The sequence below is a fragment of the Callorhinus ursinus genome, unplaced genomic scaffold, assembly GCF_003265705.2.
Source record: "Callorhinus ursinus isolate GAN/ISIS: 27379988/994484 unplaced genomic scaffold, GSC_fseal_2.0 scaffold54, whole genome shotgun sequence".
Classification (NCBI taxonomy): Eukaryota; Metazoa; Chordata; class Mammalia; order Carnivora; family Otariidae; genus Callorhinus; species Callorhinus ursinus.
In genome coordinates this window covers 437,456-450,140 of record NW_027397116.1, presented here as the reverse complement: position 1 = coordinate 450,140, position 12,685 = coordinate 437,456, and the positions used below count along the sequence as shown (strand labels likewise).

The 12,685-nt window shown below is 54.5% G+C and overlaps 1 protein-coding gene across 3 annotated transcripts in view; it reads left to right on the top strand.

Annotated features, from left to right (window-relative positions):
* The first annotated feature begins 882 nt into the window (after nt 1-882).
* OLFML2B (olfactomedin like 2B) overlaps nt 883-12,685 on the top strand; it is a 35,851-nt gene continuing 24,048 nt past the window's right edge. For 2 of the 3 annotated variants that reach the window (XM_025892118.2, XM_073884054.1), the window contains exons 1-3: nt 884-1,330; nt 3,948-4,211; nt 6,038-6,145. In XM_025892118.2, coding sequence (XP_025747903.1) covers nt 1,154-1,330; nt 3,948-4,211; nt 6,038-6,145 — 549 coding nt within the window. In that variant the 5' untranslated portion in view covers nt 884-1,153. Of the gene's footprint in view, nt 1,331-3,947; nt 4,212-6,037; nt 6,146-12,685 lie in introns of all 3 variants that reach the window. The other variant, XM_025892116.2, reaches the window with a different exon arrangement.

The following is a 12,685-nucleotide window of genomic DNA, read 5'->3' as shown; positions in this document are numbered from 1 at the left end:
GCAAGATGTTCGTATCTCCCCAGATTCATAATAACACCTTTCCCATCTTTGAAGGGGTCTGGCTCTGCTCAATATTTTCTGGGTGACAGTTGTCCCGGAAGGCACAGTGTCTTTCCTTGGATTCACACACTATTAATCTTTTCAGTAGGTTCATAAAAAGGACACTAATTAAGGGACCCTGTAACACAATCGCACACCGTTCAAAGTGGACGCCCTCTTGGGGATTATCTAGCGACAGAGACTCTGAGACCCGTCCCAAAGCAGGAAGATAGTAAGAGCTGGTTCCTGGGACAGTCACTGGATTCTCGGGCAGTAGCTTCGCCCACGGGGACAGGCAGAGCGTCGGAGATTCACAGCCACAGTTCAACAGCCATCCTCTGGGTGGAGGTATTGCCAGGTTGTGCAGCTGCGGCCGGCCGGCAAGCTACCAGTGGCGCTAAGTTCAAAGCTGCCAGAGCTCTCGCCGCGAGCCGAGTCCGGGAACAGAGGCGCCGAGAGCAAAGCTCCTTCTCCCCCGGGTGCAATAAAAGAAGCACGCCGAGGAGAGGGGCTCGGGCCCAGAGCGAGCGCCCGGTGCCTGCCTCCAGCTCAGGGGGCGCGCGGCTCCTGGCCAGAACGGCACAGGGACCCCAATCTTCGAGGAAGCCGCGCGGGGGCCGAAGAGGGTGGCGAGCGGGGCCGGGCGGGGCGGGCCGGGCCGCGCGCCTCTGAGCCGCACTCCGGCCGCCCGCACAATGGAGGCCCCGCCCCTGCCCCCTCCCCTCCCCTCCCTCTTCCTCGCTCCCTCCCTCCCTCCCTCCCTCCCTCCCTCAGCACCGCCCCGCCCCCGCCCCCCAGCGCCCCGCGCGCCGGGCCCCCCGCCTGCCACCTGAGCCCTCGCGCCGACGCCGCGCTCGCTCCCGGTGCCGCCGCCTCCCCCCCCCAACCCTGCGCCCCGCTCTCGGCCGGGGCCGCACAGTCGCGGCCGATCGCGCCGGGGAGGACATGAACCGGGGCTCGGGGGCGCACCCTCCCGCCGCGCTCAGCCGCGCCCAGCGTCAGCAGGCGCTCTGAGCGGCCACTCCCGGGCCGCGCCGCCCTCGCGCCTCAGTGCCAGCCCGCAGCCCCAGCCCGCAGCTCTGCCCCGGGCGCAGCCCCTCTGCCCGCGTCCCTCATGGCCAAGCCGCTGCTGCTGGTCGTCTGCGGCGCTCTGGTTGTGGCCGGGGCCCAGTGGGGGCCCAGCGTGCCCCCCGCCGGGACGAGCGAGCCCCCAGACGCGCCGACGGTGGCGCCCACGGAGGACGAGACGCTGCAGAACGAGGCGGACAACCAGGAGAACGTGTTGTCGCAGGTAGGCTGCGGGCCCCGGCCACCCCCGGCCCCGGGCGGGAGCGGGACGTGGCCCTCGCTGGAGCCTCGGCGGCCGCTGCGCCCCAGGCGTTTCTTCAGCGAAGGGACCGGATCCTCCTCCCGGCGTCAGGGGGTCTTTCAAGGTTACCGAATCAGGAGAAAGGAGAGAAGGCAGGCAAGACTCCACACAGCTCCCTGAAAAGAGGGGTTTAAAAAAAAAAAAAATCATCACCCAAACCTCTAGTCCCAGGATTGTGAAAGCCTGGTGGTCTCTTGCCTGTGTGGCTGTTCGTGGGAACTGGAACGTGACAACAGGCGGGCGTGTGGGACAGGAGGCTGATGCCTTCCCCGGGGGTGGCACTTGATGGTCCAGAGTGAGACGCACACCAGGGAGGAGCGGGGTGAAGACAGAACAGCAGCAGGTGCGATGCCTGCCAGGGGGCCCCGCCCAGGGGGACCGGGACAAGACCCCCGTGTACTGGGGAGGCAGGGTGCAAATGCAGATCCGCTCACCTCTGGCGGATGGTGGGGGGGGGGGATGAGGGACAGCTGATGGTGATGGGCTTTGTGAAGTGTCCCTTTACAAAGGACTCTGCTTGACTCAACCTCAAACACCCTCGTTCCCGTTCTATTAGCAAAGGATCCGTGGAACAGTAAGGCTTGGAACGGTGGGAGTGCTCCGAGTGGCTAGGGCCAGGGCGGCTGACTGCTGCAGCCCAGGTGCCTACAAGGGACAGCTCTCTGGAGTGTTCCATGCATGCGCTCCGGAGCCGGCCCGATGATGTGTGGTGGGTGTTGCCATCAGCCTAAGGATGAGGGCTGGCTGAGGGAGGGTGCCTGTCAGTGCTGCCCGCATCTCACTAAGTCCTTGGACTGGGTCTTGTCTCCCTCCTGGAGGAAGAACAGTCAGTTTCACTGTGGCGTTTATCAAACACTAGTCTCCTCACCCTTTTCCTTTGGAAGTTACACTGATAGATGCCCCATAGCCCTAAAACCTCGCACTCTCTCCTAAATCGAAAGGACATAAAAATCCTTCACAGTGGGGCTCTGGAGGGCCATGCACGAAAGTGTTCCTGAAACCCAAGTCTCGGAAAGGAAGGAATCCACCCAGGGTCCCGTTGCGAGCTTTGCAGGAATCTAGGCAGAGTTTCAGCGAGCAGACAGCCATGATTTACTGTCTGTCAGCCCATAAAGACCAGCCACTTCGGTCACCTTGTGCTGTAACTCCTGCGTCCACTGATCCATTCTGTAGTTGACAACAGCTCTAAAGCAAATATTAGTGTTAGAAGAAACCCAACCTTTGCAAGAAAAACATTACTAGCCTTCTTCCCCCCGGACGGCATCCCAGGAACATTCCCACTCGGGGAATGTCCTGTGCCTGCCTGCCAGGGTCATTAGTCAAAGGAAGGGAGCCCTTCTCCATGCCTAGAAAGGAAGAGCCCTGTGGCCCTGGGGCTGCAGGGTGTGTGGCTGGGGAGCTGGGGAGGAGCCTTTTCCCCCAGCAAGTGCCCAGCACCGTGGCTCCAGGAAGCCTGTCACTGCGTGCTTTCCCACCTGGGGAGGCTGGCCCGGGGAAGAGCTCAGAAGGAAATGTTTAGCGCTGTAGAAGCAGCAAGTACTGCCAGTGTGCTCTCCTGGCTTTGGCCTAGGGTTTGGGTTCAGAAGCCGTTCTAGGAGCCAAGGAATCCTGAGGCTGAGGAAACTTGACTGAGCTCTGGGTCTGTCTCTTTTCTCCCAGTTCCCTTTTTCCAAATCGAAACCATCCTTTGGGGATGAGCCTGGGTGGCTCAGTCGGTGAAGTGTCTGCCTTCAGCTCAGGTCATGATCCCAGGGTCCCGGGATCAAGTTCTGCATCGGGCTCCCTGCTCCGCGGGGAGCCTGCTTCTCCCTCTGCCTGCAGCTCCCCCTGCTTGTGCTCGGTCTCTCTCTTGTCTCTGACAGATAAATAAAATAAAATCTTAAAAAGTAAAGAAAGCATCCTTCGAGGGTCAGATCAAGTACCACGTCCTCCAGGAAGTCTTCTTGGGTGGAGCCACTCTGGCCACTTTGAGCCCCGCTGCGCTAGATCACGTCGGGGTACTCGGCACTGTCTGCTTGGCATGGCTGTGATCTGTGTGGGTACTGTATGGTGCGCTCCTGCGAGTGGGCTCTCTGGCCCGTCTGCTTCCCTCCCTTAGCCCCTAGCACCGTCCCGAGGGGGCACCCCATGAGTGGTCCGTGCGGGGGTGCGGCTAGAAGCAGGCAGCCTTCAAACTGGCATCTCAGTTTTGCCATCCTCTCCTCAGCCCTCGTCCTTTGCTTTTCAAATCTCAACGTGGGTCCTTGCGAAGGCAAGGGCTCATTTGTTTTTCCCTTGAAATGATGAAAGCCTCAGGCCCCCTGAGAAACACACAGCTTTCCAAGACAAATGAAGAGAACCAAACTCCTGAGCACCTTCAAGGAAATTTCAGAGTCAGCAAACTGTGTTCCGATGACCTCTTCTCCCCGCTGTTCAGAGTGGCCTGAGGTCTCTGGCTAGTGCAGGACATCTGACATGGTGAAGGGAGAGCCTTTCTAGGAGCCGGGCCGATACCTGTGTTTGCACACCCAACCCCGTCTCTCTCTGTCTCTGTGTCTAGTTGCTGGGAGACTATGACAAGGTCAAGGCTGTGTCTGAGGGCTCTGACTGTCAGTGCAAGTGTGTGGTGAGACCCCTGGGCCGAGATGCCTGCCAGAGGGTCAATGAGGGCACCTCCAGGAAGGAGGACTTCTACACCGTGGAAACCATCACCTCCGGCTCGTCCTGCAAGTGTGCATGTGTGGCGCCCCCGTCGGCCCTCAATCCCTGTGAGGGAGACTTCAGGCTCCAGAAGCTGCGGGCGGCGGACAGCCGGGACTTGAAGGTAGGACCTGGGGTGGGGTGATGCCACAAGTTGGGGGGGGGTGCCTTAGGGCCCTGGGGGTCCAGCAGAGCTGTTGCAGGGATTGTAAGGCCTTTGGGTAACTGGGACCCGGCTTAGCCTGTAAAGGTGAGGCCCCGGCCCCTAGCGTGTTGAGCACGTGTCCGTGGCTGATCGTGTGGCAAGCTGGTCATTTGCAGTCCCCCTGTCTGAAAGGGATGCCGAGAGCAGAGCGTGCCTGCCTCTCTCCCTGTGGAGCCAGGGAGGCTGGGCCTGGGAGCAGCTGCTGGGCCCAGGGGCCAAAAGAACTCAGTGTTCTTCTCTGCAAGAGTTATTGCCACGATTTCCTGTCAGCCCAGCACACACCCCAGAGACAAGAGACACAGGAGCGAGCCTGGCAGTCCTCAGCACAAGGGCTGGGGTGACCCAGGGCAGCAGAGGCCCCGGGGCCTGTTGTAGGTCGGTATCGAACTGAGATCCCGGTCCCACAGGGTGGGGAAGCTCAGGCCTGCCCGAGGCCACTGCCTGGCTTGGCCGAGGGCTTCGTCCGATCTCAGCAGCGTGGGGTAGTGGCCTGGGCCTGGTCTTGCAGTCAGACCAGCTTGGGTTCAGATCTGCCGCCGCTTGTTGTCTGATCCGACTCAAGGCACCTAACTAACTTGCCTGACCTCAGGCTCCTTGCATAGAAAGTGGGGAGTATAGCATCTACCTGTGGGGGAGCTGAGGTGGCGGCTAGGGAGCGCTTAGCACAACGCCTGACAGACAGTCGGGGTCAGGAGCCACTGGTCTCGCTCATGGGTGACCACACAAAGTGCCGCCGCGGGGCCTGGCGCCTGCCACACCCCGTAGCTGGTGGTCGTTGAGTGGGGTTCCGCAGTAAAACGCTTTAACATCCTGTCCCAGGATTCAGCCCGCCTCACAGAGCTGCAGCCCTGCCGCGGAACTAGTTTCGGGGCCGCCCCGTTAATGGGATTGTCTGGGTTCTGGGGGGCTTCTGGAACAATCTTCTATTAGGAGTCAGAAAATCTTCACAGTGCATGCTAACCAGATGCTGTCCTGTGGGTCTCACCCATGGTCCAGTGCCTTCCTCTGGTGGGGAGACAGGGGGTCTCTGAAACACGAGTAGCTCATACGTGGACTTCCTCATCCAGTAGCAAGGCCGCGGGAGTAGTGTGGCCAGCAGACTCTTCGGGGACTGGTCCTCGGCAGGGAGGCTCAGGTCAAGCATCTCTTGTCGGCCCCTGTGCTGCACTCGGTGGGACCACCGTCTTCCCAGGCAACTGGCAGAAAGGCTGGGGCCCCAAGACAGCTTCTGTCACCTCAGAGATGGGTCACTGGGCCTTCTTTGCCCCGGGGTCAGTTTAACTTGTAGTGCTGAGGGAAGACCGTTGGTATGTTCCAGGCCTTCAGTAGACAATGAAGGTGAGTGTTTCAGAAGCACATCCTCAAGGCATCGAAGTTCCTAAGCCACGTCGTTGCGTAGGTATAGATCACCTGCTGTGGGCCAGGTGCTGTGCTAAAATCTTGGGGAAACAAAGATGAGGCACTGCTTTCAACTGATGAATAAAAGTTCTGAACAGTTTGATGATTTTGGTGAAGAACAGTTTTACTTGTTCTTACAGGATTCTTCCATTTCTCATCTGACTATTCTGGTGGGCAGACTACCTCCCACCATTGTGCTGGCTTCTGTGCCCCCCCCCCCGCAACAAATGCCAATTTTTAAGGCCACCTCCCTGTTGAGCCTCCGGCATGGGGGTCTGACAGGAAACGTCTCGTCCTGGGTCTGTCGCATCCCAGCCCCTGACTAACCCCCTACTCCTGTTTCCTAGCTTTCCACCATCATAGACATGCTGGAAGGAGCTTTCTATGGCCTGGATCTCCTGAAGCTGCATTCTGTCACTACCAAACTGGTGGGGCGTTTGGATAAACTGGAGGAGGTAAGGAAGATTCTGGGTTTCTGTATCCTTCTTTTTTTTTTAGGTTTTATTTATTTATTTCAGAGAGAGAGCACCCGTGTGAGTGGGGGGAGGGGCAGAGGGAGAGGGAGAGACAGAATCCTTAAGCACACTCCACGCTGAGCCCAGAGTCGGATGCAGGGCTCGATCCCAGGACCCTTAGATCATGACCTGAGCTGAAACCAAGAGTTGGATGCTTAACTGACTGAGCCACCCAGGCACCCCTCTGTATCTTTCTCTTGATCAGGTCCAAAAATGTATCAAACTTCCCACAATATTTCCAGAAAGCATGTAACCTGACTAGACTTAACCTGTTTTGTTCTTTGGAAAGACAAAATATACGTAAAACGCTCATCCGAAATCATGCCAAATTTTCGATGACAAAGAGAATCAGTGAAATATAAATATAAATATATACCTTCTTTCTTTCATAGACGAGAACCATATAACCAACGTATTTCTATTTTTACCTTGACTTCCACGGAACTCAGAGCTAAATGAAATATAAAAGTACAATAAGCATCTTACTTCTGATTTTAAGGTGGTGGCATCTCCCTTCGGGGAATAGGGTTGTCAATTTTTTCTTCTGGTTTTGTTCTGTTTCGTTATTTTAACTGTTCTGCCGTCCGTCTCTGTATGTGTATGTGTGTTTGTGTGGTGATCAATCTTAAATCCACTTTAGAGAAAGAAGACATAAAAATGATTACTAATAAATAACATTCCCCACTGGAAAGCATTCCAGTTCCTCACCCCCTGGAAGGAGGGACCAGTAGTGTAATTTTCCCAGACAGACATCACACGGTTCTGACAGGGCTCCTGGGAGACACTCGACTGGCACCATGATTTTCAAAGGGGCGGTGTGTGGGGTGGTGGTGTGAGATAGGAGTCGTTGCACACGATAATAATGTTGACACCATTTTGTTGCTGTCATCCTTTAAAACAGAGATAAGTCACTTGGTCACCCTGAAGGGAACGATGACCACTCAGCCTCACTGGTAGGGAGCGTACGGGTGTGTGTCATTGACTGGCACCCAGTTCTTGAGCTGATACTTGAAACAGTGACTCAAAAAATTAGGTCTATTTACTTCTTAGACTGTGACTGTAAATGGTGGGTTTAATAGCAGAACGATTAGCTCTACGAATATCCCTCATGAAAATATCGGGGGTCTCTCATGGAGGAGCAGGGCTTCCCTCGTGGGCGGTTAGAAGCTGTAGGATGGGGCAAAGGTAAGGCCCTTTAGTGTGGCAGAAAGAGCCCTCACCGGACGAGGAGTCAGGACAGAGTGACCTGCTCTCTGTTTGCTGTTGCTGAGCAACTGTCCCCCAGCTTCTCCATCTGTAAAGTGGGCGAGGTACCCTGTCTACTTTGTATGATTGCCGAGGGGATAAAAAGTGGGCTAATCACTTTACAGATGCTTTGAAATGGTTAAATAAACAAGGCACTCTTGTTGTGACCAAGGAGTGGGAGGGGGTAGCGTCTCCCTGTTGCTTTGCTGGGGAGCTGGGACACGGAGGACGAGACATTGCCGTTGCAGAGATTGGTGTCAGCACCCTCCTTACGCTCCAGAAAATGTTCCAGAAAGTGAGCGCCGCTTCCTTGTCCGTCCATCCTTAGGCCTGGCTCGCCCAGTGGTGTGATGAGTGTTTTCTGAACACGGCCATCAGCTCTTGGGGGAGGAGGGGTGGGTCCACAGTCAGAATCACTTCAATTACCAGGTCTGGTGAGAAGGGTCAAGGCCCTGGAACCTGAGCTTTCTAGACCTCTAGTTTGAGGTGGCCAACAGAACCACGTCGGCCCATTCTTCCCGAGGGGGCTTCGCAAGAGGATTAGGCCTAATCTTCGCTCTCTTTCTCCAACACGGACGGCTGTGAAGAGGTTGGGAATGGTCAACACCATCCTCCCACCAACGGACTTCATCCAGGCTTGGGATTCGTTCTCCCATTTAAAACTACTTTCCGATTCTTTCAGGTGGGTTCAAAAGGAATTAAACCAGTATCCAAGTCGACCTTGGAAATTGGAAAGTTCTTTTTCCCTTGGCCCCCAGAGCCGCGCAGATGTGCGATGCCCCCTTTAAAAAAGGGTTTGCGTTTGAATAGGAACAGGGCTGATAGCCACCTCTGCTGCTTTCACCTGACCTTGGCGGCCACTTGGTTTTCATTCTGTCTCAAGAACACAGACCGGGAAAGATAGCTCTGGGGGTAGAGCACAGTGCTCATGAGGCCAAGGTCAGGTGCTCAGCCTCCGAGGGCTCTGCTCAAGGGGTGTAGTCTGTTTCCAGCCTTGTCAGGCAGCGGGCCCTTCCTGCTGGCAGAGGATAGGCATGCATTTAGTGGGCGAATTTGGGGCGGTGGTGCTGTCCCAGCAGGATGGTGTCCTCTGGGTAGGCACGCAGTCACTGGGTTTTTGCCAAAGCCCATCTAAGTTCTATTGATGAGAGTGATCTCTTTTTCAAAACTGTGGTATGTTGAGTAGCAAAAACTGGCCCTTTATATTAATAATAACCATCCCCTCTGCTTACGTAGCAGTTTTTGGTTTTAAACCACCCCGTAGACATTGAGCACTTCTGTTCCCGTGAGCTAGACAGGACATGAGACCTGCAGTAGGTTCTAGGGAAGTGTAGGCAGGAGCTCAGGCCTTCTGGTTCCTGGGCCAAGGCTCTTTCTAATCAACCCTGTAAGTTGCTTTGAGTCATTGCTGTCTGCCCCGGAAGCATCAGTTTTTCCTAAGCAGAGCTTCAAACAACAGCTCTTCCAAGGGAATTTCTAGGCAGAGCCGTGGCTGTATCCCATAAGTCCTGTTAAATAAGATTAAAGTGGAGTGAGAGGTTCCCCCAAGCATGCTGTCCAAGGCTACAGGGCGCAGTGGTGTGGCCGATGGCACAGATGGGCTGGGGACCCGGGCCCATAGAGCGGAGCATTGTCTCCCAGTGTGACATTCAGCCTCTGTCTGCTGGCTCAGGCTGGCTGACTCGGTCTGCAGTCTGCAGTCACTGAAAAGGCCCAATGTTGGGTAAATGGAAAAAACAGTCCTCCAGCCGGGCTGTGCAGGAGGATTGGAAGTGAAATTCTGCTCTTGGTCTTTGGATATTCCGGAATCCCAAGGGGAGTGCTTTGGAGGTCAGACCAGACAAAGGGGTCAGATTGGTGCGGCATTTTGCCCAGAATAGGATCAGTGCTTGGCAACAGAAGCGGGCACACGTGTGAACACCCACACCCTGTAGAAATGGAAACTCCATTTGTAGATGAAAGAGGAAGGAAGGAAGGAGAAATAGAATCTAAACTGTTAGAGTCTCACCTTCTGGTAAAATCAGCTCTCAGAGCTCTGCTTAGTGTGGTGATTTTGGTTAAGCTTTTGTTTTAATTTAGGGAAAATAACACATGCATAGAAAAGTACATAAGCAACAAATGTACAGCTTAATTATTACGAAGCAGACCACCACCCAGCTCAGGAAACCTCAGCACCCCCATGTGCCCTCTCCTCACCGCCCCCCCAAGGAACCTCTACCCTGACTTTTATGTTAATCATCTTGTTTTTTTTTTTTTTAAAATTTTATTTTTTTTTTGAAAGAAAGTGAGAGAGAGAGAGGAGCCACATGAGGGGGGGGAGGGTCAGAGGGAGAAGCAGACTCCCTGCTGAGCAGGGAGCCCGATGCGGGACTCGATCCCGGGACTCCAGGATCATGACCTGAGCCGAAGGCAGTCGATTAACCAACTGAGCCACCCAGGCGCCCCATCTTGTTTGTTTTTTAAAAACATTCTCATTATCTAAGGATGTATCCCTAAATATAATAGTTTTGTCTATTTTTGAACTCTAAGTATATAGAGTCCTACAGAATATGTGTGTACCTGTGTATGTGTGTTGGGCTTTTTTCAGTTTTGTTTTTTTGTTTTTTTGTTTTTTTTTTTAAGTAATCTCGCCACCCACTGTGGGACTTGAACTCACAACACTGAGATGAAGAGTTGCATGCTCCACTGACTCAGCCAGCCAGGTGCCCCTCAATTTTGTTTTTCTTTCTAAAGATTTAATTATTTGAGAGAGAGAGAGAGCATGAGAGGGGGTAAGGGCAGAGGGAGAGGGAGAAGCAGACTTCCTGCGGAGCAGGGAGCCTAACGTGGGGCTCGATCCCAGGATCTCGAGATCATGACCTGAGCCGAAGGCAGATGCTCACCCCACCGAGCCACCCAGGTGCCCCTCTTCAATTTTGTTTTTAATAGTTACCTGTGTTGTTTTGTATCCTGTGGTTCATTTATTTTTATCGCTGCGCAGTATTCTGTTGTATGAATATAGCACAATTTATCCATCTGTTCTACTGAGGAGGGATATGGGGTATGTTTTTAGTTTTGTAATTCATAACAGCCCTGGGAGCTTCCCTGTACGTGCACAGCCCTGTGTGTGCTCCCTGGCCCAGGCCCAGGCCCAGGCCTGCAGGCACTTCTCTGTGGTATTTAAGTGGGAGCGGGGCTACTGGGACGTGAGTTAGGCTTACCTTCAGTCGTAGGGGAGATTGCAGAGCTGTTTTCCCAAGTGCTAGTACGAGTTTACGTGCCCTCCAGCAGGGTATGGAAGTGCCACACACATCCTCATCAACACTTGGTATTGTCAGACTTTCTAGGTTTTGTCAGCTTGGAGAGTGTAGCAGAGTAGGGTCATGTCACTGTATTCCAGAAACCTAACCCCCAAAACATCTTTTCTATTCGCCTGGTCGAGGCCTGAAACCCCATGGGCATTTCTATAGAACTGGTCCCAGTAGAAGTGACATCCAAAGTGGTCAGCAGGCCAAAAACTTTTTTTTTTTTTAAAGAATTTACTTATTTATTTGACAGAGAGAGAGCACAAGCAGGGGGCAGTGGCACGCAGAGGAAGAGGGAGAAGTAGACTTCCTGCTGAGCAGGGAGCCCGATGTGGGGCTCGATCCCAGGACCCCTGGATTATGACCTGAGCTGAAGGCAGACGCCCAACCAACTGGGCCACCCAGGCACCCCCAGGCCAAGAACCTCTAATGTGGTGGACTAAGGCTGACCGTTGGGAGAGGCTGTATACACACGTGCCTTTGTATACGTGTGCGTGCATATCCCATGCTCTTAATATGGGTGCCTGTCTGCAGGCTCCCCAAAGTATGGTTTCCGTTGCTGAAGCCCAGCCCCTTCTGATGTGTGTGACTCTTCTCTTTTTCTCAACCTTATCTGCTGGGCTTTGCAAAACTTGTCCATGAGCACAGGTGGTCAGCATGGAAACTTGTGTGTCCCCTGATAGGGTTGTGTCCAAGTAAGATTTCGTATCTGTGATGTGTTTACCAGGCTCAGAACTGGCCTGCTCCCCAAAATGTGCTGGCACAGACATCGCTGAGGCTTCTCCTTCAAACCTAACGATTTGGTGGCCTTTGTATTTCTGGTCTGAAAGGCAAGATCAAAGGAGCATTCCTGACTCGGGGGGGATATATCTTTTCACCAACAAATAGGAAAATGTCATTTGCGTCTGTGCAGGCCTGGCTGTGAGTTAGGGGAAGGAAGGATCTCCTTCCAGGCCTCCCCTCTCTGCCCGCCCTCCATGCCCATCAAGACACCCCAAGTGTTCACTCTCCTTCCTGAGCAAATCTGCTTTTGCGGTCAGTCATTTCATGCCTCTCCTACTCAAGCGCAGCCTTGGGGAAAAGTCTCGCCCACCCTGTCTGACCACGGTGCTGTCACCTTGGAAAGGGAAAGGCTTGGAGATAATATTTCTAAGATATATTTCAGCTTTACTGTGATTTAATTCAGTTACATCTGAATGTGAGTTCAAGTGAGTATCTTCCCTCTCCTGGGGTTGTATATACTTCAAATCCAATTTGTCACTGTGCAGTGAAAGGTTTTCTTTTTGGCTAAGCAGCCTGAATGTGTGAGAGGCAGCCCTCCATCTGCTGCCCAAGGAACAGCTTGTAACTGTCCGGATGTGAAGAGGTGCAGGGCCCTATGGGGGGGTGAGGTGACCCCTGACCCAGAAATTCACCATCAGAGGCCTGGGACTTCTTGTTTTTTACCTGTCTGACTGTCCTTCCAGGCTCGGACTTCTTCAGGGCGACCTGAGCCTGAGTCATCTTTGTTTCAGCGTCTTGGCCCCACACCCGAGGCGGACTAGATGCTCAGCAGCTGTTTGGTTGGGGGAGTGATTGAAGGGGCAGCTGGTGGCCCCTGTACCCAGGCCTGCCTGCCCAGCTCCGTCAGCTGTGGTCCGGGATTGTGCCAAGTCCAGCCTGTCCGCTCAGCTGGGGCACCAGCTGTTTCTAGCTGCTCTCCCCCTCCAGCACTCTCACCAGGGGCTGGGGACAGCTGTCAGCTGGGGTGGCCATCTCAGGCCGCCTGGTCCTAGCTGTGTCCTGGAGGGCTCAGAGGGGGAAGGGCAGGCGAGCTGCTGGGAGCTCGGAGACCCCAGGATCCGGTTACCCCCACACTCACTTCATCCCTCAAGGAAGGCTCTTCCCTCCGTCCTCAGGCTTGGCATCTGCACTCGGCCCTGGGCACATCCAGCCAGCGAGCGATAGGGGT